The sequence below is a fragment of the Harpia harpyja genome, chromosome 7 (genome assembly GCF_026419915.1).
Source record: "Harpia harpyja isolate bHarHar1 chromosome 7, bHarHar1 primary haplotype, whole genome shotgun sequence".
Taxonomy (NCBI): domain Eukaryota; kingdom Metazoa; phylum Chordata; class Aves; order Accipitriformes; family Accipitridae; genus Harpia; species Harpia harpyja.
Window position 1 is genome coordinate 46868860 of NC_068946.1, and position 25925 is coordinate 46894784.

The 25925-nt window shown below is 46.2% G+C and overlaps 3 protein-coding genes across 10 annotated transcripts in view; 1 reads left to right on the top strand and 2 right to left on the bottom strand.

Annotated features, from left to right (window-relative positions):
* Window positions 1-4318: 4318 nt before the first annotated feature.
* TMEM37 (transmembrane protein 37) lies at window positions 4319-8620 on the bottom strand. Its single transcript, XM_052793216.1, has 2 exons — window positions 8495-8620; window positions 4319-7549 (listed from the first exon to the last, which is right to left on the bottom strand). The coding sequence occupies exons 1-2, from the start codon at window positions 8513-8515 to the stop codon at window positions 6977-6979; spliced, it is 594 nt and encodes a 197-aa protein (XP_052649176.1). The 5' UTR covers window positions 8516-8620; the 3' UTR covers window positions 4319-6976.
* A 9150-nt stretch (window positions 8621-17770) lies between these two features.
* Window positions 17771-21040, bottom strand: DBI (diazepam binding inhibitor, acyl-CoA binding protein). The gene is made up of 4 exons (XM_052793225.1): window positions 20907-21040; window positions 20646-20763; window positions 18807-18869; window positions 17771-18069 (listed from the first exon to the last, which is right to left on the bottom strand). The coding sequence occupies exons 1-4, from the start codon at window positions 20913-20915 to the stop codon at window positions 17996-17998; spliced, it is 264 nt and encodes an 87-aa protein (XP_052649185.1). The 5' UTR covers window positions 20916-21040; the 3' UTR covers window positions 17771-17995.
* Window positions 21041-21283: 243 nt separating this feature from the next.
* C7H2orf76 (chromosome 7 C2orf76 homolog) overlaps window positions 21284-25925 on the top strand; it is a 43645-nt gene continuing 39003 nt past the window's right edge. The window contains exons 1-4 of one of the 8 annotated variants that reach the window (XM_052793614.1): window positions 21313-21333; window positions 21774-21869; window positions 23139-23291; window positions 25047-25097. In XM_052793614.1, the coding sequence (XP_052649574.1) occupies window positions 21860-21869; window positions 23139-23291; window positions 25047-25097 (214 nt within the window). In that variant the 5' untranslated portion in view covers window positions 21313-21333; window positions 21774-21859. The other 7 variants (XM_052793619.1, XM_052793618.1, XR_008236136.1 and 4 more) reach the window with 7 other exon arrangements.

The window sequence follows — 25925 nt, forward strand, 5'->3', positions numbered from 1 at the left end:
CCAGAGTTATTTTGCAAGGCAAAATGGGGCCAAAACATTATGCTCTTCCTTGGGTTTCTGGCCACAGTCATTTGTGTTTCTTTCCACACCAATATTTTTCAGTTGCTATTTCTACCTTAAATGTGACCTTTCATTTTCCATGTGGCTCTCCAACATGTTCCAGGCTAAGCCAGGCTGGTGAGTTTTAGATGTTCTCTATTTCTTCTGCTGTTGAAGCTGGGGGGACATTCAATTTTGTACAATGAAGGTTACGATCCATCCTTTAACATGGCCCATGGGTTTGAAATGCAAAATTAATTCATCCCTAAAATTTACCAAGATTCAAAGTCTTTCTGTTGTGGTGGTGGATGATGGACACTGAGAACATAAAGCACAGCTGAGCCCCTGTTTCCTCTCTGACTGCATATCTGTTGCTTAGGTACGCTCCAGTGACAGGTTCAGACAGCTTTCTTCCTTCGCCTCTTCTAACAGTGGAGACCTTGGAAATAACAGTGGTCCAATTTGGATCTTTGTCTGTTTTTGAAATGGTAAAAAAGCTATTATAGCATATTCCAAGGGCGGCCAAGAAAACTTTAGTGAGATGGGTCTTTCCTATTGTGTCTGTACCTCTGAGACTTGTCCAGCTAGTCTTTGAAGGGAATGAAAAGCCTATGAAAGCCCTTGAGACATTTAAAACTCAATTGTACTTGACAGTACAAGGTATCTTGTGAAAAACAACACCATAGTGGCTGGCAAAAATCTCTTTAGAGCCTATGATCACTCAGCGAGCTGAAATCTGCAAGACTGCACACTGTAATACGCTGTCACGAGGTATATGAGCTTCTATTACAGCTTTATGTTCTTAAGGATAAAATTGTTAAGCAAATTTCCCTAGTTTGAGTGGGAAAAGGATAAAATAATTCATCCGACAAATGCAATCAAACCTCCCACTCGATTTTGTATCTGCATTTCCCCCCTTGGGGCAATTCTTGCCTGGTTTTCTTCAAGGGCAAAGATGACTGAAGAGAAAACACTTCTCCCTCCTCCCTATCACCTACAAGACATTGGCAAAACATGCATGGTATGTCAAATACTGACGGAGAGGCATTCCCCAACCCCTCTGCCAAAACTGCTCTAAGGAGCTTTTATTTGCACCAAACTGTCCTGGTAGACTTCTGCCATTTTACCAGAAGGCAAACATACAGAGAAATTCAAAGGATGCTTTCAAAGTTAAATTACCTGTGCAGAAGCAGGTTTTTGAGTGCTATTAGCACTGTTTCAAACCCCGAGATTCAGGAAAAATGTCTTTTTTTTCTCTGCCGGTGCTGACAGTTAGACGGCACAGCCTGTATCCTCCCTGGTGAAGCAGGCACTGCAGGCAGCAGCACCACTGAGGGCACCCAGGCGAGGAAGGGCACCTTGGCAAGACGGAGGGCTTCACCTTCGCTTCAGCCTCCCCTGCCCGGGTGGCTTTGCCTGCTGGTGCAGGTCACCCAGCAGCGGGAGAGTTGAACCTCTTTAAAACCAGGAAAAAACAAAATCAAATATAAAGCAGTGAACTGGCAAGTGTTTCCAGGAATTCATTTTAAACTTACATTTTTGGAAATGGCAAGGTTTTGAGTCGACTTTGTCCTTTAAAACTCAGCCAAAGAAGCGGGATCAGTCCTGTGACCAAGGGAGAAGTGAAAGCTCTTCCGTGCGTGTTTGGGTGAAAGATCTCGCTTCTCGCTGACTCACCCATGCCAAGCAGAGCCTCCAACCTTCTTGGGGGTTCACTCTGTCCCAGCGCATTTAGCAAGTCAGATACTTCTGAAAAGATACAACCATTAGCCTCATTTTCTCTCTGGCCTACAAATAAGACCAAGAAGAGTGAAACAACTTGTTATGTTCCCTGTCTGAGAATTAAACAAACAGCTGTTTGTTTTAAATGCATGTGCCTTCCTCTGCCATAAATTAAAAAATATAGACTCAGAGATACAATAACATGTAATTAATTAGATCTGATGCAATTATTGGCTCTCCCACAAGCCAGTGTAAGAGCTCAGCCCTGCAAGTGTGTAGTTAGGGCCAACACTGATGGCACAAGGTCAGGTGGAGCCCAGGCTGAGCATGATACCTATTTGTACAGGAGTCTTGGTGAAACAGGGACGAACCACATGCCCCAAAATAAAATGCTGCTGGTTTTTGCATTTAAAAAAAAACAGTTCTAGCCTAAGTTACTGTTTTACATTGTCATTTTGGTTTTATTTGACTTGCCAGAAATAACCAAAAAATTGAAGTATTCCCAGATTCTGTATTACGTGTTTGCTTCAGGCATCGAGCACTGTCCTGGTTTGCATGAAGAGCTGAGGCTCCATAAAAACCTTCAGATGTCAGCTGGCATTTGCAGTCCTTGGCTCTTTGGGAAGAGTGTGTCTACTCGGGTAGGTGCCAGAAGCAGGTGGCCCCAGGCATTACAATGCCGTGACCTAGATGTAGAAAGCTGCTGCCAAACACCACCATAGTGGGATGGGTTCTCATCTTGCCCATCTTCTGCAAAGGTGATGCAAAAGCACCCTTCCCTGCTGGGGATCTCTCTTGATTAACTATACTGCGGAATATTAAAGAAAAGAGCTACTTGGCTCCAGGAATGCTGACATGTTTATAAGCAGATGAAGAGGAACAGGGAAGTAAATCTCAGCGAGCAATGCAAAAAGCGGGAGATGAACGGGTGCAAGGCATGCAGACTCCAGCATCAGTGGCCTGAAACAGCTGACAGACTGAACACAAACTCCATATTCAGAGTTCACCGACTTCCCTTTCGGTCCTCCCTATCCAATGTAAAGCAGGTGTTTGCTATCAGTAAACAGGACTTCAGTACCATCTTTCAGACAAGTAGTTATCATGTAGTATGTTCTGCGACACTGGTGACAGCCTCTGGCTATTCACTCCAGGTACCCTGAGAAGCCAGTTGCAGCTCTGCAAGCCAGCAGTGCAGGCAGCAGCTCCAGCTGCCTGAACATCAGCTGTTGAAGACCTAAGGCTGAATTTAAGAGGAAGTGATTAATGGATTTTTCTCTCCCAACACAGCAACAAGGAAGTTCCCAGCAAAACCTCAGAAGCAAAAAGCAGTATTGTTGTGCAGTGAATAATCACATTCTGTAACGCCTCACTGGGCATCAGGGGAGCTGAAATGAATTGTTTCAGAAGAGGGTGGTGCCAGTTCAGAGGGGTTGGATCCACGAGAAGGTGAGAGGCCCCAGGAATCCAGCCAGCACCCCTTCCAGGACAGCCCCCGAGGCAGACCTTTCTTTCACCCAGAAAGGAGGCCCTTCTTACATGTGCAAGCTGACCTGGAAGGTTTAGAAGATGGGCCATTACCAGCTTACCATAGGCCCAGGCAGTGGGAAAGAGAAGGCAGGTGGTGACTGTCATCCTCCTGTAATCCTCTTCCCCTGACTCACAAAAGCAAGCAAAGCTCAACCCCCAGACCAGGCATCCCTCCAAGTACAGCTGATGAAGGTACTGTAGACTTAATCAAAATACCAGCAACAGTCCGGGCTATCTCCCTAGCTAGCATGTCCAGTACTGTTATTTTCTTATTCTTATCCACGAGCAATGGTTTGTGCACAAGTTTCCAATTAAAGTTAGCAACTGAACAAGTCTAAACAGCTCATTAACAAGAGGTGATGTTCATTACCTTGCTTTTAAGAGATATTAAACCATCTGAGACAGGCCAATGACCTCTCTCATCAGAACGAACACCAGGTGCTAATTAACTTAGGTGAGATTACATAAACTAATTCAGCAGTGAAGCTGGAGATCTGTTTTCCTGACATTTAACTAAACCTGTTAGTACAGTGAGCTCAGAAAAACCTGTATAAATACATTCATGCTCAGATACCACTTCTGCAGGCCAAATAAGCAGAGCTGGGGAAAAGAGCAAGGATGCTTCAGGCACAGGGTGCGGTGTGGGAAAAGGGAGGTGAAGGACACAGGAAAGAGCTCTTTAGCTGGTAAACAGAGCACGTGCAACAGCAGGAAATCATTGAGAGCCTACAAGGTTATCTCTAATTCCCACAAAGCAGCACAGCTGACTGCCCCTCTTGTTTTGCAAGACAAGAAAGCAGTGCTGGCTGCTTGGGTTGGTGTGGACAGGTTGGAGTGGAAAGGAGAGGAGAGCGCGCAGCAGCCTCGGCTCCCTTGGTCAGAGCTCGGCAAAGCACCAAGCAGTGGTTTCTTCGTTGGTATACCTGGGTAAACACACGGAATGGCACCTGCGAGATTATGTAAACTCCACTCGTCCCCTTAGATCTGCATCCCAATATTTAAATATAAAAAGAGAGAATTACAGTTGTCTTATTTCAGAAAAATTTATTTAACAAACTTCAGGAATGTTGCTTGACACTTCCACAGGCTTCAGAAGATGAACAGTTACCTGTTGCTGCACAGACTGCCATTTATAAGGATGTTGCCAAGACAATCAACGCTGTTTTGAAATATTTAGCCATCAAAACACATCTCCTCCCAGCGCAAGTCAAACAGTACTATACAAAGGCAGTTGGAAAAAAAAGTTACTGTATTTTCCCTAGAGGATTCCCTACCCCCAACAAAAGGCCTCTTCTTCAGCTAGCAGAGGGCATCCTAAGAATCATTCACAATTCCACCAAGTCTTGGGTGAACTCAATGGCCAATTGTCCACTGCCTTCCTCTAACCCGAGTGGGAGGCACCAGCCTGAGACTCAGCCTGGCTTCAGCTGCCTTCCCCCAGGGAAGGGGCTGGGGGCACGGCTTCCTGCTAGCACGAAAGGGAGTACGTGCAGAATTGATTTCCAGTTTTGGATGTCACCAAGAAGGCACTCTGAAATTACACCCATGCTTCCAGACAAGCCATGGACACCCTTAACCTCGTGTAGGAGCACTGTCCTGCCTGGCATGGGCACCCCTAGGCACCACAACTGATTTATTCATTAGTTAAGGCACTCTTACCACCTGGTAACACCAAAATGCAACAGTTCACGACTGGACCTTGCAGACTCTCTCTGGGGTAAGTGGTTCTGCTAAAGTCAACAGCACTGTTCACACAAGCATCTGCATGTTCAGCCCACTAGCATGCCCGCAACAGTGCAATTCAGCAAATCAAAAGCACCTTCACAAAGAGACACACAATCACAGTGCAGTTTTCCAGAGGCACGTTAAGGGCGTAAGTCCTTGTCCTTGAGAGCAGGTCAAGAAACCCTGACAGAGCCCCAAACAAGAGCTTCAGGAGCTGGCTGGGTAGCACAGCTCTGTGCATTATCTCACCAGAAAGACGGGCAGATTCACGTGCAAAAAGCACAACTGGCACTGTCCAGAGCAAGCCTGGTCTGAAACTGCATTGCAAAACAGGCTTAGGAGTGTTGTCTTAAAAACTTGTGAAAATCCAAGAAGGAATGGAGACTGTCCTCATGAAAGCAATCGAGTCCACAGGAGTACGTTCAGGAAGTGTGGATGTATACTCAGGCAGGACTTAAGATTCTTAGTTTTCAAAGTCAAAGCTGTTTACTCATGGCTCGCCTACACAGCCTTCTCAGCCTTTGTGCTATGATGCTTTTGTTTCAGGTGGAAAATTGTGTCAAACTTGCTGCACAGGAAATGAAAACCTTGCTCAACAGTTATCAGACAAGTTAGAGATGAAACATGTAGAAACATTTGTCCTAAAACAAAAATACAGGCAGCTTTACCAGCGGATACAAAACCAACATTAAACCAGAAACCCTGATGTTTTTATCTGTGGGCAACCCAGTGCTGAATGTTCGACAGATTTTGGCCAAGTCTTTGTATTTCCACCAGCTGTGACAGATTAGAGCTGCCCCCATCAGCCCCTCCTTAGGCAATCATGGGCTGCTTCTCCTCCCAGGCCCACTGTTGATCAGGGGAAGAAAAGGACTTGGTCTGGTCAGGAGGATCTAGAGCTTTCTCCTCCCAGAAGAAATGCTACAGGAGACTCAGCTACAGGATGAGACGATTTCCCATTGCCCCAGCAGGAAACCCTGACAACCAAAACACATCCCAGAAGGTGTGGTGGTCTCAGAATGGTCTGCCCAACCGCAACGGCCACCTAAAGCCCCTGCAGAGCTTGTCCCTCTTGCCCCAAAGGGACTAAAAAGAAACTGGGAAAAGCAATACCCCATTACAGTGAACTCTGCAAGGGCTGTGAGGGAGCCAGTTTGGGTGACCGATTGGCACGTGTCCTACAGGGGTGGCAAAGGAGCGGTGACTGTGGGGAGAGGCCACGAGGACAGGAACACGCGCTGCCGCCCGAGGAAGCCATCACAACCCTTCCCTGTACACCTGCATCCCCCAACACCTGCCCTTGGCTGCAGGAAAGCTACATCTGTCTCCCTGCACCTCTGTCAGAAGCATCCCGGAAAAACTCACAAAGGGCAGATACAAGGAACATGCCAGCAGGAAACAAAACGGGTGACCAGATCAAGATCTGTGTGCCTTCTCTTTTGAAAGAGAAATGGAGGAGCGAGATCCAGTGAAGATTTTCAATACTGCACACCAGTGAGCATGGCCAGGAACAAATCATTTGTCCCCGAGTCAGAGCAAAGCCATGAGACACACCGAAGTTGTGCCACACTATTCACAGGCTCCAGAGTATGGGGGAAAGCGTAGCATCACCAAACCCGTAGCAGTACAGGTTTTGTGCAAGCCTCAAAACAGCCCACGTGTGTAGATCGCAGTCTGCCACCCCTCTGCGCATTTAACAGCACACCCTCTTGTTTAATCCACTCCTCCAGAAAACCGCATTGCAGCCGCAACCAGTCCCAGTCTCTGCTTTGCTCGCGTTGCGCAGCCCTCCACGCTGACCAGTGGGTGGGTACGTCTTCTACAGGAATCAAGACTGACTCATCCTTCCCCTCCTGGCACACAATTTAAGACAAGGCGTCCTTTTCAAACTTTGTTAGACTCCCTTTTTTCCAGTCTAATTGTCAAAGCTGATTACACAAAGGTGGAGGTACACCCTTCGCACCTAGATTTTGCCTACCCTGTTCCTGGGGTGCGTGAGGCTGTTGATGTGAAGTCCGCTGATCCCGTTAAGGAAGAAGAGAAAGGCAGCGATGAACTCGCACCAGTACGTCAGCGTGAAGCCCGTGAAGGTGAGGTGATCCTTCACGAGGATGGAGAAGCTCAGAACCCCGGTGGCCGACAGCAAAAACGAGCAGAGGATGAGAACGGAGCCCATCGACCACTTCCGCCTCGCGTTGGCATCCTCACAGACTTGGGACACCATCAGCAGCTCCAGGCCAAATATGGCGACCACGACGGCAAAGGACACCATGCTTCTTATGGGAATCACCCCCACGCTCAGCCCCTCCACCTTGGCCAGGCTGAGGTCGGTGACGCATTTCAGGACGCTGCCATTGCTGAGGGTGCAGAAGTGCCACAGTCCAAAGAGCTGCCCCCTCGCAAAGAGCCAGCGGCCATCACAGACGGAGATAGACGACAAGACCACCGCTATCGCCACGCACAAGATGATCAGGCCCCTGATGAGCGTCTCAAAGAAGGATTTCTGCGGTCTCCGGTGCGCCAGCAGCCTCTGCGCCTTAAAGGATAGTGGGGAGGAAGAAAAAAAAACCTGAGTTAACAGCGCTACTTAAGGGCGAAATGAAACCAGAGGGACAAAGCTGTGGGACTTCAGCATTTGAAAATATTTGCCTGTGCACATCCAACCCCTTCTCGCAGGGAAAAGCGACGCAGTTACGGGCTGTACCCAGGAGAGAGGAAGGGTGGGTGAAGCTCTCCCGGTTCCCCGGCTGCACAAACAATGCTCCCACGTCGAGGCCCGGGTTCGGGATCGCAAAGGCTCTGGGCTGAGCAAGATCCCTGCCCCACGGCCCCCGCTGGCACAGCCTCCTGCTCTGGCAGGGCTGGAGGAAACCACCGGTCCCTGGGAGGACGGAGCCCGACGGCTGGGACGGGGGAGGCGGCAGAAGCGGGGCGGGGGGCACCCAGTTTGACCAGCACTGCCCTCCTTTTCCCACAGCCCTCCCGCCCTGCAGCCAGCCGGGCTCTCCTCCTCTTGCCGGCGGCAGCAGCGGTCCGGACCCGGCTCCTCAACCCGAAAGCGGCACGGCTCGGCTTCCCCGGCACCGGGGGGCGGGGGGGGTGGTCTCCGGCTGCAGCCCCCGCGGACCCGCGTGGGCGACGCACGCCCCCCTCCTCACCGAAACGCTCCCCAGAGGGCTCAAGATTTAATTAAAAACCAGCCCCCCTCCCGCAGCCCTCTCCAGCCCTGCAGAGAGCCAGGGGCGGCGGGGAGAGCGGCTGCAGCCCCCCCCCCCCCCCCCCCGGTGGGGAGGGGAGAGCCACGGCCCCGGGCGAGCTGCTGCCGGTCCGGGGGGCGGCGGGAATGATCCTGCCGGCTGCCCCCCGCGGCTCCGGGGAGGGCCGGGGCGAGCGCGGCCGCGCAGGGACAAGCCGAAGCGAAAGCCCCGCGGCGGGGCGATGCTCTGCCCCGTCCCGACGGCGGGAGCAGGCAGCCACGTACCTGCGCCCCGATGGCGGTCATGCTGCCGGCAGCGCCGAAGGACGCGGGCGGGCTCCGGCCGCGGGTTTTTATGTCCCCGGAGGGCGGCGGGCAGCCCGCCCTCCCGCCACGCCCGCGGGGCCGGGGCGCCCTCCGGGCCCCCCCCGCGGCTGAGTCAGCACCGCGGCCCCGACGGGCGGAGCCGGAGCCGAGCCGGGCCGAGCCGAGCCGGTCCGCTCCGCCGGCACGGCCCCGGCATAGCGGGGAAAGGCAGCGCTGCCCTGGCCCGGGGCGCAGGCTTGTCCGTGCCCGGGGTAGGGCAGACCGCCCTGGGAGAAGGCGTCGCGGGCGGCAGCCGTTCCTCCCGCCTCCGTCCCGTCCCCGTGTGCCTGCCTGGGTACCACCGGCTGCCGGAGAGCTCGAGGTTTTGGTTCTCGAGGCAGCGTTTCTGGCCTCGGTGCCAGGCCTTCGTGGGGCGGGGAACGAGCCCGAGACCCGCTCGCCCACCCACGGGGGTATCGCGCTTCACCAGAAGCGACTTTGCGAAGGGGTCCGTCCCTCTGCACCGCTCCGGGAGCAGCGCCGGGGCCTGCAGCGCTGCGCAGCGCCGTAGGCAGCCACGGAACACAGCAACAACCCCGTCCTGCCCTATCCCTGCCGCTGCCCAGCGGTATCTGCTCCCGCTGTTTGTGTTTCCGAAGCCACTCGGACACCGGCTCTCCTTGCCCGGCCTCTCACCTTGGGCTGTGTGCGCACCCTTATCTGATACCAGCGTACTTAACCTTATGTATCTCTACCTGTACCGTCAGCAAAAACGTCTCTGCTCGTAAAGTTTTATGCCCTTGCTCTCTTTCTCACTCGTGTTTTGCCATCCTCTAATGAATTACTGATTGCTTTACCTTTTTTTTTTTTTTGGTCTGAAACAGCTTGGAAAAAAAGCCCAAGGAAGTTGGGTTTTGCTGTGTCATCAAAACCTCTTGTTTTACTGCCAAATTCTGATTTCGAATCCAGTGGAGAGGTCTGCAGAGACTCCACAGGCTCCAGCGGATGGACTCACGGGTCGTTGTTCTGGGCCTCCCTTATATGTAGCCAGGGTCAGTATTTGACCACTCCCTTTCTAGCCAAAAGGAGTTGGAAGGATCTCCTTCTCCACCATCGGCTGGTAAAAGCTAGCCTAACTTTACCCTTCTTCCAGCTTCCATTTCTGAACAAATCAGTCATCTATACAGATTGTCTCGTTATTTTAATCTCTACACAGTTTTACAAGGGCTTTCTATGTTTCCTTTAAAAATACATATATATCTGCTATGGTGTGGCTGGGGGTATTTTCTGTAACACTATTTCTAGTAAGAGTGAGTGTTCTGAGCAGTACGTTTACTTCAGTTTTCGTGCTTCACATTTTAGTGATAAATTCTGACCTTTCTCTCTTCCTGAAAAATCTTTTAATTGTTTCTCTTCAAAGTTGTATACATTATTAGATTATATTTCTATCAAACACTGAATTGGGATTTTCCAGTTTTGCAACACATGGCAAATTTTTTGCAAGGTCTGTTGTTAAAACTTCTTTTGTGGGTTTGTGGTCTGCAACATTTTTTGTTTTCTGAACATGTTATCCAAGCTAGCAAACTTGATGCTTGCCACATCCCTTTCATTTTAGGTTCATCATCTGATAGAATAGTTTTATGAACGTCCTGGGCTATTTATTCCATGCGTTAAACAGCATTTCCGTATTGCAGCATTCAGACTGATCAAATGCATTTGCTGTTACACCCTTCCACTTCTAAGTTCCAAATTTAACAATACTTATGTATTTTTGGCTCAAAAAGCACAAGCAGGTCTTGTCTCATTTGCTGCATGAACTGAACAAATGCTGCTTGCACGTAACTGTGCTAAGCAAATGCAGGCTCGGGCCAGACAAAACACACCAACTCTTATCCGGCAAAAACCTCACATGACTTACGCTTTCTGTAACATAGGCACAATCCTGCAAAGCATTAGGCAGTTTGGCCCCCAATTAGCAAAATTATTAAGCAGAGATCTGCCTTTAAAACATGAGTCATCCTTATGACTTTAGCAATTTAAGAAAAATAATTTTTAATAGTGAGGTGTATCCTGCTGAACAAGATAAATTTTTTTCTGTAAAAGCCTGTGGTAAGGCTCACATGAGTAAACACGTGCATAAAAAGCTTTGTAGAATGACAAACTTAAAGTGGTTGCTTTTGAAACCAAAACTGCTCCCTGTTATAGTTGGATCCTTTAGTAGGTATACAGTTATCTGCCAAGCTGGTTCATTGAGGAAAAGGGTGGTTTGGGGATGGTACTTTTGCTGCAAATAAAAAAACTGCTTTAATATTTTGTATTTAATTTAGTTTTCCCAAATATAAACCAGAATTAAACTTGACCTGTAATTAATATCAGCATTGAATTGGTACTTTCAGATTCACTCTTTACTGAAGTCACCGAGAGGAGGACGATCGTAACAGTTGTGTAAACAGTCACTAACAGTTTATTAGCGTTTTGTTTCTGCTGTTGCTTGGCTGGAGATACCTTCTGGTAAAGATGTCTGGATTTATGAAGCCTGCAAGAACTGTGCACCTTTTTCAAATGGAAAAATGAGTTTATCTTCATTGTCTCATAAGAAAACAAGCCAAATATATTCTCCGTCTTAAATAACAGAATTACTTGAAAAAAGACAAATTGTGGAAAAATGCCTGGAGATTATTATTTTGGAAAATCGTATGGGAATACAGTTTTACAATAAAAAGAGCTCAGTGCTTTAAAAAGGAATATTTTTTTTTTTTGCCTGAAAAATACGTTACCAACACAGTAAATAACCTTTAAAGAACTTCAGATGTATTTTTGGTTCAGCTGTGTTGATGTACTTGGTACGTTGCCAGTTTCACTATTTTGTTTAGAAAGTCCCTTTTCTCTATTGTTTAAGTGGGTATTTCACATCCTATCCCTGGAGAGAAAGTTTTCAGGGAAATGTGTTCATAAATAATGGAAATTACCAGAGACTGTTGTAAAACGTGGAAATAGTTTCATCTGTTTCATTTAAAACCGTAAGAATTTAACACTGAAGAACCTGTTCCAGCTTTTCTCCTGCAGAAGCCCAGAGAAGGTTCAGGGCTGAAGTCTGAGAGTCACCAGGGGCTTAGGGAATGGTTACCCAATGAAGTATTTCACTTCGAGGTGATGCAGAACACAAGTGACTGAGTCACCACCACTCTGGGTTCATCTAATTTCCAAGTTGGTTACTTCTGTAAATGCATTTGTCTGTTGAATAAAATTCTTTCTGATCATGTCTTTAATTCTTGGCATAGCAACTGATGTGGCTAGGCATTTAAACCCTCATTTTTGTCACCTCCCCGTTTCAAGGTGTCTTTCCAGGCAGAAGTTGACCTGATCTTGGAAACAAACAGATTTTCAGTATCTTGCAGACTGAGACTCTGGGAGACGCCCAAGGCCTGTATGAGGGACAAAATTGGTTTTTTTTGTATCTTCCCCCAAAAGTGAGCATGTAGAAAAACTCATGAGTGAGCATGTAGAAGGAAGAGGCTAGCTGTCTTGTGTCACTGTTCTTTTGCAGTTGTGGTTTGGTTTTTTTTTTTTTATTCTTTTTTTCATTTTTCTGGCAGTAGATTGAAAATCCAAGTTGAAGAAGCTGCATTCAGCTCAGGCTGGGCTGACACAGAGCTTCTGGAATGGGGCAAGAAGTCAGCAAGTTGCTGGCAAGCTGCTCAAGACCAGCAGCTTCTGGGAACACAGGCGCAGTCATCCTCAGTGAATAGCACCCCAGGCAGCATATGCAACATAAGGGGGGCTGGGGCTGTACCAAGGCCCACACAGCTCAGACCAACGCCTTATGATAACTACTTTAGCTCCTGATTTTCCTCCTATCGCCACAAGTTACTGCAGCCAAGCAGACAGCCTTGCTGGTTTCACTTTGCCTCCTGCCTGGACACCTCTCCAGTGCTGTTGGAAGGCAGACGATGCTCACCCAGCCAGGGTACTACCACGTCTCCCTGCAGCCCCAGGCTCTCTCACTCGCTGCTGGACGTGCTCAAGAGACCTGGGCCGCTGGACATGGCAATGATACCCACCGCTGACGTCTGGGATCCTATTGTTCATCTGAATCAAACGGTACCTGTTAAGGCATTCATAGCTGGGTTAGAAACGTGCTGGTAATATGCCAGTTCATTATAGTGACTTTACCCCCCACCCCAATTAGCAATAAGAAGAGAGACTTTAAGCAGAAGGACAAGCTTAAAGGAATACATTTGTATCCCAGAAAGACCTGTTTTTTCAATTCTGATCAATTTCTGGACCTACCTCAGCATCACATTGCAGACACCCAAGCACTGGCTGCTCGCTCATTCTGCTTTGAATTCAGCCCTTTTCAGGGACCTCTGGCAATAGTTACACTGGCTTAGGACATATCTCAGAGTATTGGCATCTGTCCATTGCGACAAACTGATGCCTTGAAATATACATTCAACACAGAGAATAAAACTTTAGCCCTTTTAGCACTACTAGAAAAATTTGCACCCATATTTCAATAGTGCGTAAGCTGGGGGAAATCATGTTATTCAGTTTCTCAGCTGTCATATGTTTCTTCTCAGTAAAAACTCAGATCAATGCAGCTAAATACTCAGATTTAAAAATACCAAGTACCTTAAACTGGTGAGCTCGCCTTTCAGATTCAGAGCTTACTCAAACAAGCAGTGTTTGTTAGGAGGAGACGGCATACCACTATCGGCCTTTTGGAGAACACGGTACAAGTCAGTGCCTCACACACTTTGGTGGAGACAAACAAGGTGTCTCCCTGCCTGTGTTAGCCAAGTAATGCAATTTTTCTTTCTTTCCAGGGTGTGCAATCACCTGCCCGAGGCAATCTGGGCTTGCAAACAGAACAAGCTCCTGCCTTAGAACTGGCTGGGCAGAGGGATCATGTAACATCCCAGTGTGCCAGGGCTTTGGGCTCTTTGACATAACTATAAAGAGCATCTCATTGCAGTGGCAGTAGAGCTAAAGTTATCCCTGCTAACATAAGGATTGGAAGGGATTTGTTGAGCCACGGATTCCACTTCCAGGAAGTTTTTCGTATCACCTCTTTCATAGGCCTAACAAGATCCAGGAGTTTTGACCAGCTGTTCCTCCCCAGAACCATGCTCATTAATGATACTGTATTTTTGAATGGCTTCTCCATTAGTCTAGACAATCTAAAGCATAGGAAGGCTTTCAAACATTAGAGGCAAGACATATTGAAGGATTTTGAGAACAGCTCCATACATCTTCAGGTACTCGTGAGGAGCAAAGGATTGCTCTAAAACTACACTGGATGGCAGGATGGTTACAAGAGATGAATCAGCTCTAATGAACATTAAGAGTGTCAGACCTTGAAAAATAAATGTATGTATACCGGGACTAACCAAAAATCCAGCAGCCACAGGTGGAAATAGGAATGGTAGTTAAAAGACCACTGCAGCCAAACTCCACATGAATTCTCTATTCTAGAATAACACAGCCAAGCTGTGTTTAACTTTCACAGATCTGCTGGTTCTAGAGGAAATACAAGCTCATTCTATAAATGATGAAGACAGACTCATGCCTAGAATGGATCCATGTTATTTGCACTTTAAATGAGCAGCTGAAGATTGGCTAATTCATAGATCAGTTATCTGAGTCTGAAGATAGTTCATATACTTGTGAGTAGGGGAAAAAACCCCAAACAACTCAGATTCTATCTTTTGTTCTATTCTATCAACTTTTACACTTCTATTACTGTGACACTCACTCAAGTATGTTATGTCTATGTAGTATCAACTCGTCTTACCTCTGAGCAGCTTTGACAACTTGGAATACTGCATAACTCTTTTTGAGTGACAGCTGTGGTATTTAGAAACCTATCCAAGCCAAAATACATTTTCTTTTATCTCCCCCAATTTATAATCAACCCCACCAATCCCGCAAGACAGCTCAGATGCCCAGTCACCCCAAAGTGGTATTGCCCAATAGTATTTGCTCTGAACACTCAGGGGGCAGAGCAAATATTTTAAACAGCAGCAAATACAATTGTCATTTATTTTCAGCCATATCATCAGGGTCAAGTAAGTTCAAAGGTTAAAATACTTGCATTGTGAAACAAGATCACTCCAGATGACGATTGAAGAATTTTGACAGAAAGATAGCTGCACACTGCAGTCAGTCTCAGAGTGCTTTGCTTTTTCATCAAACAGCAAACTTAACTTCACAGGGTTGAAAAACCTGTTATGGGCCTTAAGCAGGACACCAATGCTGATTTGTTAAATCTGTGCTAGGAGTGTTACACCTTCACATATATTTGGTAAGAGCAAGCAAAACCCACAAGAAAAAAAACCCAAGGAAAACATCCCCTTTTCAGCTTATCTCTAATTGCACTGGGTGCCAATCAACTAGTTTCTCTGTGCAAGAGCTAATAGAAGCGCGATAGAAGGAACACTGTCTTATCACACACGCAAGTTAACATTTATTATTGCCATATCCAAAGTCCAGATTCCATCCCTGCACACTCTGCAGACTCAGCAAACCAGACTTGAGTGCATGTGTGCCAGCTGGCCTCTGACCTCCTGCGTGTTGGGCTTGTTTCAGCACACGTCTTTTCCCCTTCGCAAGCACTGCGAGGATCAGGATGTTGCTGGCCTTTCTTTGATCTAATAGAGGAAACAGCAGCAACTCCCTGAACGGGTGTCAGAACAATCCCCTGTTTTGCAGCACTGCCCAGCCATCAAAAGCATGTTTCTCCATCAAGAGTACCTTGTTACAGACAGAGCAATGGTTCTGAAGTTATATTTTGGTTTGAGGCTTGCTGCTTCTGTTTCAAATCTCAGGGCTGTATACCTGAATGGCTGTCTATTTTTACCACTTTATTAGTTTAATAAAAGCAATTACCTCTGCCTACAAATCTGTTTGTAGATGTCCTTAAACCACCATTGCCCTAGCATCACTACTGCCAAAATGTTATTTATGCAACCCAGGAGTCTCGTACTCCATACCAGCAAGCACTATGTGGTCAGTAAGTCAGCAACATTTTCAGACAGCCCAACATCCCATGGATTTACAGACATTCATCCTGCTGCTAAACAACCAGCCCCTCAACTCAGTTCAGTCTTTTTCAACACTCCCCTGGCAGTGGTAGTACCCACAGTTAATGGCTGTGCAGCCAACTTCTGCGTTGCTACTTCTTGCCACAAACACTGTGCACAGACATCAGTACCTTTGTTTCTGCCTTAGTGCCTTTTGTACAGTCTCTTACTGCAGAGCTCTTAGTTCCACAACTTGAATTTTTCAGCTTACTCCCGAGATGCGCAGTTGATTGCCAAAGGGTAGACTCATTGCCAAAGGGCAAGCTAAATAGTAAGACTGCTGATGTTACTTTCCTAAGGAAGGCAAAGCTGCAAGCAGGAAGGTGGTGTTACTATGGTAAAAATAGAATACACAAATAATGACATCGAAGGTAGAGTTCTCAGTCACTTGTATAAACTGGCAAATAGCATTATTTGCAAGTACAAGGCAACGTATAAAAGCCTGGCCAAGACCAAGTCCTCTCTGGGATAAGCACTGTGCACACAGCGATGTCTTCCTAATGCCAAATAGGCATGAAAAAGGAGCACTGTAACAATTAGTTAAGTCTCACAGGGGAAATAAAGCTGAATGAGGACTAGGATATAGAACTTGTTACTCCCAGCCCACTCTTTAGACAGAGTCCAATTCCACTGCTTTCTGAAAACACCTGTTTTGACAGAAAGCATGTTAGCAAAGCACAGCATGCTCACAGTGCATCAGCTTCCAGCAAACAAGAGTGGAAGTGGAAGCATTTGCCAGTATTAACTACATTCTGCTACAGGTTGGCAGAATCCTCCAAGGATAACCAGCCTCACAAAATACAGCTGTGAAGATGGAGCTGGCTGTGGAATTTAGGGGTGGCAAAGAGCTAAAAACATCTCTTATGCTGAACATCTGCTCTTACCCCTCTTTTGCAAGGTGAATGTAATTAACAATCTCAAATAACTAACAGAGGATACAAGAGGAGGTAAAAAACCCCAAATGTTTATATTACTTACCCAGAAGAACAAGAATAAACAACCTTCTTCCTTATGAGAACAGGGAACAAACCCTTCTTTATCCTAACACATTTTAAAGGGTGAACAAGAAGCTCCAAGAGCATTTCCCATTAAAAGTAGCAAAGGGGGAAGTTATAATTTTTAAAAGCATGTGAGGTAAAGTTATCTCCATGTCTTACCAGTGGTGTAAGAAAATACAAGTTAGATAATACACACAGCAAAACCTGTGTAACTTAGTACAGAACTAGGTACTTACCGAGACAGATATGTAACAATAGGTTTCATCCTTATACATTTCTATAAATCAATTGCTTATCTGAAGACCATTTGATTTGAAGTCCTCACCTGTTCAGGTGCTAACTAGTACAGTGGGAATTAGAATGCCTTATTCCCATATAAGGTTGGGACTTCATTCTCATATGCGCTCTGCTGGAATAGTTCAATGTCACATTTTAAAAGCAAAGTCTCCTTTTCCAGTATCAACAGCTCCAACAGACTATATGAGGCTGACCAAAACAGGTAAAAAAGCCTATTAGAGATGGTCACAACTGTGGGTTTTGTAATAAACCTTTTGCTGATGATCACTGTAAGTCTCCCTGTTTGAACAGCCTTGTCAGTGTTAAGCCAGCCTATACTTGATTCACTCCTCACTGTAGACTCAGTACACGGCAACACCCGTACTCTGTATTTACAGCAGTACGCAGTGCCAAGGGCATCAACAACTCCGCTGCCTGCAGAACCTCTTCTTTCACAGGGAAGGCTTTGTGTTCAGCTGCTGAGTATTTGCCTTCTCCCCAGAAGCCTAACATTGCTGTTGGGGAATAACATCTCCAAGGAAGATGATTTGGCAATTGTTGACTAAGTCTCCGAGAACCCCAGGCAAAAAATATCAAGCACCTTGTTCTTAGTATACACAGCATGAGACCTAGCCTCTTCACGATAATCTTTGTAGTGCTCCGGTTTTTGTGGGTTGCCACTCATCTACATGAGAAAGGAGGCAAAGCAGTATCAGACATCACCGAATTGGTTTGGACACAAGTCTGCATGTCACGAAACACAGATTACTGAGCCCCCTCTAGTGGCAGAACGACTGGAGAGGTTGGCTTGTGCCTCTTACAAAGTGTTTGACACCTGCAACACAGCAATTAAGGGATGAGCTCAAGAACAATCTCTAAGGGATGACCATCACAACAGCTAAAGTACCAAATGCACTTTAATGAGTTCCAGATTTTGTTCCCAGAAGGAATTTATAATGTGTCAGTACATTAGGCAGGTATGCAACTTCCCCTGAACTACAACAGGCATGAGGAGAACCGACTATAACATAGTAGGTATTTAAAGTTATTCTCAGAAACCGGTTTTCCACAGTATTAGAAATAAGGCATGTTTCAGGTGTGCAAGTGGCTGCTATATTCGGTCTTCAGATGCCATATTTGCCCTTTAGTTCTTCCACTTTTGCTACGTAAGCTTTCATTGCATCTTCTTTGGACATTCCTGAAGGACAGAACACAGGAATCAGTCAGATACTCTTCACAGATTAAGACACCTTTTACATGCAATTCACAGTTCCTTGCTATAGCATGTAGCAGCATGCCACCAGAGAGCAGAAAAGATAAGAAGGTCACTTGGCTGTGAATCTAGTATTAAAGTTTTAAACAAATGTGTTCAGCAGTCATAAGAAAGCAGCAACTAAACAGTGTGTATTATTTCTATTAACGCCATTCACAATTATTACAGGAAAGTTATTCAATCAACTTAGACTGCATTTAGATGTAGTGTTGGCTTCTTAAAACACCAGAAAAATCCCATTTTCATAGATTAGACTGCTTGTTTGGCTCATCATTTAGTGCAGAGAGCCCAGTTGCACCTTCCAGTTAGGAAAGCTTTAGAATAAACACAACAACTGGGAGGAGAGCTCAGTCTCTGGGGTACTAGGTTGGGAACTGGAAAACAGAGATTTAGGTTTCTGCTGCTACTACAGTTCTCCTTTGTGTAACATCTTCGGCCAGCTGGGCATTTTGCACCTTAATTCCCTTTCACACAGGCTACATTTTTCAGGATTACTTCTGCCTTGCAGAGGTAATCAAAAGTAAGTTTATCATCACAGCATTCTGACCTTCTAGAACTCGTCAGGCAACATTATTTTATTTTTTGCTGAACCACATATGCTTTTCTGACTAGTTTGCTTGTGGTTTTATTTATTAATTTTTATTTTTTAAGCAGATACTTACCTTTCAATGCATTCCAGGCATCCCACTTTGCTTTGCCTTTGAAGTCCAGCATACCAGGGCGGTCTGACAGAGACAAGATAAGCAGCAGAATTAGCTTGTGTGGTCTGGGTGTAGGTAATACCCACTCCTTTCCTGAAGGCTATTTATCTCTTAACTATGATAAGAAACAATGGTTCATCTTTGCAGCTATTACTTACTAACCTGTAGTCAGGAGATCACCTCAAAGGAGCATCTTGGAATGCTATTGGTGGCAACAGAGCTATTCTCTGTCAAGTTCCCTTAAGACAGCAGCATTTGAGCAAAAGAGCACCAAATAGTGTGATGTGGTTTTATTGTACTTCCTGAAGAGACTGCTGTCGCATGACATCTATCTGATTAAAGAACATCAGTGCTAAAGTAAAGCAGAAATGTCCTAAGGTCCATTACACACAGACACGCGAAAACAAAAGCTAGTAGCATGCAGCTTGAGCTCATTATCCTCAAGTTAATCATAGGTTTCTAACATATAGCTCTTCATTTGTTCTGTCATCTAGGGGTATAAGCTCTGAATTCTAACTCACTTCATTGCAGGCTACACTGTGGCCAAATAGTGAAGAGATGAATGAGATATGGATGTGTACATAGTTCACACTTCATGTAAAGTCCCCTCTGTGTTTTTACTTCCTCTCTGTCTCCTTGAAGACAATGCTTAGGATTAACAAATGGAACTGGACAGTAGCCTGTACATTGGCCACAAAAATACCCTTGCACTGCTTACATGGCAACATGACCCGCAGAGCTAGTTGGCAGCTCCACTTCTCTCTGACAAAAACCCTATTAGCTTACTCTTACACAGATTCCTTTTCTAGTCAACTCATGTTGGCTACTGCTTTACAAGAATGCAGCAACTTACAGAAACGTTGGTACATTAACAGCTCTAGAGCACTATTTCACCTTGGCAAACATTAATAATGCTAAGGTCCAGCCACACCAAAAGGATCATATCTTAAAACCAAAGTCAGTTGTTTTCTCCCTCCATGCTGTCCATCTTGGGAAAATGAGACTGCAAGCGCCCATACTTACCATTTCCTGTACACTTCACTGCCAGCTTTTAATTCAATCAACACCCAATAAACTTCACCAGCAACTGGGTCAGGAGGCCAGCACTCCAAACAAATGACCTTTTTCCTTTCTAATTCTAGTTACTCAAGTGTTACACAATGTCAACAGAGACAGGCTTCATTCTAAATGTTATTCCTAGGCTGAAGTAGCAGGACTGATTTTGCATAGCATGCCCACAGAGATATTTCTGCCACAGTCCTTCTGAGATGTAATATTTAATTGAAGCTCCTATAAAACTTTTCTCCTGTTCTTCCGGTTTGGTTTTCCAATACGATTTTTAGCAGCCAGTCCAGCTTAAACAAACTGCCCCCCGCTCCAAGCATTACAATTTCACACTTGCATAGTTCGCCTTGCTGTTTAAGCCTGTTTAACTGAGAAGCGTTTGTATTAAAGCAGCATCCCATGACCTAGGCAGCTACTTACTGACAGAGGTCTCCAAAAATCCCATACCCAATATTTGCACAAAGGATTCTCAGACCACTGCTATACGATTCAGACGACTGCAGCTGGGTTAATCTAAAAACCGCAAGTCGCACAAACCCTTATCAGCTCGGCTTACGCCTGCCTGCACAGGAACCCACGCCAAGTCGGTACCGAGTCATTTTTTGCTAAACCGCGGGATTGCGCGAAGCGAGGCACGCAACAGGGGAGAGGGTTTGCCTCCCAAAGGGCCTCCGGCTCAGCCTCGGGCCGCAGCCGCGCCGCCCCCGCCGGCCAGGGGACCGGGGCGGTACCTACCCGTGTTCACGTCGCCCACCGTGGCCTGTTTGTAGTGGCTGTAGACGTCCAGCATCTCCTGGTCCGTCGGTTGGGACTTGAGCTGCTTCACCTCCTCGGCGGCCTTCTGGAACGCGGCCTAGAGGGGGAAAGGCCCCGCGGCGGGGCGGCGGTGAGCACCCGCACGCTGCTGCTGCTGCTACGGCCACCGCCGCCAAACAGGGGGGACAGAGTGAGGTACCCGCCGGTGCCCCACAGCCCCCACCCCAACACAGCCCGTACCTCAGACATGGCGACGAGCCCGGCGCGATCCCGACTCCCGGCGTCTGCCGCGCCAGCCCCGCCGCTCGGCCGCTTCACCCCTCACCAGAGCGTTCGCTGGCCAATCCCAGCGCCACGGGCAACACGGCTCCAATCGGAGCCTGCCGGGGGCGGGGAGAAGCCAGGCAAAGGGCCAATGCGGAGGCGGCGCGGGATGGGCGGGCTTCGAGGGGGGAGCGCGACGCTCGGTAGCATGAGGGGTGAGCCCGAGTATTGCCCAACGGGAGGGCTTCGGGGGCGGGGCCTCCGGAGGCGAGAGGAGGGGGCGGGGACAGTGCACCTCGCAGCCAATCCCGCGGTGCGGTGGGTGCCACCGAAGGGATGTGATTGGTGGGACTGTGTGAGGCGGGGCGAGACGAGATACCCGGAAGCGTCGGCGGGGCAGTCGGTAGGAAGGCGGAGGGCCGTTAACGGTCGCTTTCGGGCGGGACGGGGGGGTGTGAGGGCTGAGAGGAGGATGCTCGGTCTCGAGGAGATGTGCTGGGGCGGGCGGTGCTCCGCCAGAGGCCCTGGTGCTGCTGCCGCTGCTGCCGGCGGGCGGGAACCGGGCAGGCCCGGGGGAGGTTCCTCCTCACAAGAGATATTGGCCATCAGCGCCTCTGAAGCAGGTAGCGCCCTGAGGAGAATCTGCCATGTTGTCCCTGAGGTGGCGCTGGGTAGTACCTGCTTCCAGCCCTAGATGGGATCGGTCTGTTGGGTCTGTACAGTAAACGTGAAAATAGGCGATTTCTAATTGTCTGTGCTCCTAAGTCTGTATTCCTACAATGTTCTTACACGCTGCTCGGGAGAAAGTGAATTGAATGCTGTCCCCTTTTCTTTACTCTGCAGTATGCCCTCTGGATCCTGACCCCATGTGGAATAGCATCAAGAAAATATCTGTCTTCACTGTTTAACATAAAACTAGTTATTTTCAGATGCAGAGGAGTATGCTTTTTTTGATTGGCATCCTTTATTTGTGCATCACAGCTTATTTACAATGAAAATGGAATTAGGGCTCTGGGAATTATTAACCAGGGGGATGTAAAAGCAAGTTGCCTTGTGATGTGGAAGGTCTGGGTCCCCATTCTGCAGAAAGTATTTGAAGAAAATATTGCTGGTTTGCTTTGCCAGGATACAGCTAGGACAAATAGAGCAAAGACTGGGAGGTACCTGGATACCTGCATTACAGTGGGGTGCTTAAATAATCTCCCCCCACAGCAAAAAAGGGAAAAAAAAAAAGACACAAAAAAAAGAACATAAAGGGATAAATAGGTAAGAGAATCCCTTGCAGAACTGGAAGTGGTGACTGAAATGACTGCTAAAGGATAGGAGATACAGAGGTCGTGATGTGCCCCTGACTGATGTTGCAACGCTTAGACTGCAGTCTTTGCTCATTGCTGCAGCAGCCATGGCAGTTCAGCATGTGACCAGAAAGCAAGGTTGTTGAGGAATACCCAGCACCAAAAATAGAGAAGTTTGCTGATGTAGGAAAGAGCTTGTTTTCCTGTGGAGAGAAAGAACCCAACGGAGCAATGCAGGGGCTTGTTTGAAGAGGAGCTCAGGTTGATAAGGCATTTCCATTGAAGGTTCTGCTCTCTGTTAAAGTAGTATAAGCCCTGTAGAGCCATTCTAGAGACCTACTATTATAAATTAAATTAAACCCCTTAATTATGCAGTAGTATACCAGGAGAATTACTTGCATGTGTATGTGGGGGAGGTTTTTCCACTTTCTGTAGGGAGGTGAAAATGAGTGTTGTGTAAGAGCTTAGGCATTTTTCAGGGTATTACGCTCTCTACAACATAAGTATATTAAAAAGGTTTTGGTTTTGTTCATGTTAGTACATTCTTTTAGAGCACAAGGTTATTCATCCAGCAGGTAAAGTCTTCAGTCACTTGAAACCCAAATGACATACTTGCATTTATTCATAACATTTTTGTGTGTTTAATGTGGAGTCTGGTGCTGTAGTACACAGCACAGGTACAAATACTGGACCATTTGGTGTGCAGTATCACTAATATCCTAGGTAGCCCTGTTTGTTTTGAGATCCTGTTACTGCTTCTGTAGAAATAATACAAATGAAGTCCTGAAAGACATAATGCTATTGAATTTCTCGCCATGTTTTAATCTTTGAATGAGGCCTACCTGCACCTTGTTTTCTAGCTGTGCTTGTACACAGAGGAATGGCAATAATTGCTCTCTTTAATGTTTTCCAGGTTACTCAGAATTAATTCTCATGTCAGCAGAAGGCTCAACCATCACAGTCCGTCTTGTTCGCTCTTTTGAACACCGGAACTTCAGACCTGTGGTGTATCATGGAGTTAACCTGGATCAGACAGTAAAGCAGTTCATTAATTTTGTGCGGAAGGGTAAGGGGTGGTTGTCTTATTCATTCATTTCAGTCCCATGTGTTGCTGTGTCTGCACAAGCAAGTGGAAGGGAGCAAACGAATGGGAATTCTGCAGCTTTGGTAGAGATGCCAGATTTGTGTTTGCATCTTCTCTGTGCTCTCCTCCCTTGGATGAGAGGTCTGGAGTTAATAAGAGCTTCCATGGTCAGTGTGCTGTGCCTAAATTTGGATAGACTGCTCCCCCTGCCCACATCCCCATGTTTAGTCAAAAAGACAAGGGCATTGCTGCATTTGGCTCAGTGCCTCAGGCTCCTTGAGTGGTGCTGTCAGGCAGCTATTCATAAATTAACAGGAGTAAATTAACAGAATTTAGAGAGCCTTTGATCCTTAGGAACTACACCAATATGTGGAATGTGGGAATGTAAATCTGTTTGCTATTTGTGAGAAGAGAGGATCTTGAAAAATTGTTTTTGACACTGTGAGGTCTCACCGTGCATGTTTGCTGCTGAGTTTCTGTCTCCATCTTGAGCTTTGTGGTGCAGATTTACTCATCTATGGGCTTTATGTTTTAGAAGCCTGGTTGAAAGTGGCAGTGTATCTGTAAGTTAGTTAATGTAGACCAGCCCACGCATCAACTCAGAAGTTAGGGTGTTACCCTAATCTTGCAGGTGTATTTCTACACACCTGAATGGAGACATTCAAAGGGTGCAGAATAATATCACTTGATTTTTTTGCATGAAGTCAGCTTAAACAAGTCTCGAGCTGTTACAGCTGATAACATTTGAGCAACTCCTAGGACATTGCCCTAGGCCTCACAGCTGTATTGTGTTTTCAGCAGCTTCCGTATTTCTAGACATTGATAGGCATGGCAAGATCTTAGGATGCCTTTAGAAAACTACAAGCACTTTCAGAACATATGGTACAGCTGCTGGTATGAAGAATAAAATAAAAAACAATGCTAAGAAACTTGCTTTTGATGTGTGCAGTATTGCAACTCACTGCTATTTGAGACAAAGCTAGTATCTTGAACAAGACTTTTTGGAACCTCGTTCCACAGATGGATAGTGCTGTTCCTGGTCCAAAAGCCATGTTCCTTCTTTTACTGTAATCTGTTTGAAGGGGCAGTTTGAGATAACTTGTTAAACTACTGATGAAATTACGGTTTCAGCCTCCTTGCTGCCGAGCATCCCACAGGTGGCTGGGCTTCCCAGGGCCCTGGTTAAATCCCTGGGTGTCACTGGGAGCACTGGCACCAGGGAAAGTGTTAGTGTTCTTGCAGTTGCTTATGGGCTGTGTCCTGCATGGGAGTAAAGAGTTCATTTTCTACAGTTTGGCTTCCTTTCTGTGGCTCGTTTACTGAACATGAAGCATGGCTGGGTTTACTGAACAATTCAATTATGAATGACAGTTGTCAGCTGTTTGTATAAAGTAGAGAGAGATGCTGTGCAAACCATTGACAGGATGTTCCTGGCAGATTTCTGAAGGATCAGACTCCTGTGATCATATCCTAATTGCATTGACTCACTGTCCTCATGGGTCGTTTTGTTCAGTGGGACTTCATGCTCAAGTGAAGTTAATCAGATACAGAGTAACTATAGAATCTGAGCCAAAGATTGTGTTTTAGTATTTTATGCTCAAACAAGTCTTCTGTGTTGCGGATTTATTTTGATGTGAAGGATGCCCAGGGTGCATACGTTGCATGATAATGGAAAATAAAATATTGGAAATAAAAAAAGGACACCTTTGTTTTAACTTGGTGCTTTTATTTTAATAGATGTGTCTTCAAGAACAGGACTTCCCCCTCCTTTTAAAAATTACAAGTATGGTAGGTGTTGGGTTTTTTTCTTGTTTTAATTCCTGTAAAATGCAGACATAATATTTTATACCAGTTTTTATACAATTTAAAAGATAACTGCTGTAGAATACTCATGCTGGTGGCAGTGCCTGCCTACACTTGCAACTCTTGGGGCTTTGCTGCTGGGATCACGTCTACAGAATTTGACCATTATTTTGAAGCTCTGTATTAATCTTTGAATTCGGCTGCATGTTATACATTATTTGCTAATTGATACTGATGATTTTTGGTATTAATTTTTTATGACTTTTATAAGTGCCTTTTAACTCTGTTTTTACTCTAGTGAGCAGCTTGTGATCTCAGACGCTTTGAAATTGTAGTTCTCTGTGCTTATGTGTTTCAGTATCTAATTACTAATTGTGAAGTCAGAAAGGATGGTGAAGTGGGAGCTGAAGGCAGGAAACAGAAAATGCTTAAGACTTACATACTTAAATAATTTACACGATATAAGAGAAGCAGGGGAACTTTGCTCAAACTAGATATGAAAGCTCTTAAACACAAGCTGAAGGAATGAAATAGCCTGGTGTGAAATTTAGGCTGACTTTATCCTCTAATGTAAAGCTATGTGTATATTTCCTTTTTGTGAAGATTGGCATGAACATGTGCAATTCATCTGTTTGGGACAGAATATACTTTCAAAATAGACTAAACTACTTTCTTTCTTGGAGTTTGCTAACTCAGATATCAGTAACATATCTTTTCCTAAACTTGGTAATTCTGAAAGTTCCCTTGGAGTTTTGCTGTAGGTGATCTTCTGTCTCCCATGTTCTTGGAGTTGACAAACTCCTTCCTCTACAG

Excerpts from the sequence above, each read along its gene's own strand:
- TMEM37 (XM_052793216.1), bottom strand. The coding sequence starts at position 8,515 with ATGACCGCCATCGGGGCGCAG. Across the intron at positions 7,550-8,494 it reads TGACCGCCATCGGGGCGCAG|GCGCAGAGGCTGCTGGCGCA; the intron begins GTACGTGGCTGC and ends CTATCCTTTAAG.
- DBI (XM_052793225.1), bottom strand. Across the intron at positions 18,870-20,645 it reads GGTGGGCGACGTGAACACGG|ACCGCCCTGGTATGCTGGAC; the intron begins GTAGGTACCGCC and ends TGTCTCTGTCAG. Across the intron at positions 18,070-18,806 it reads TGCCTGGAATGCATTGAAAG|GAATGTCCAAAGAAGATGCA; the intron begins GTAAGTATCTGC and ends TCTGTCCTTCAG.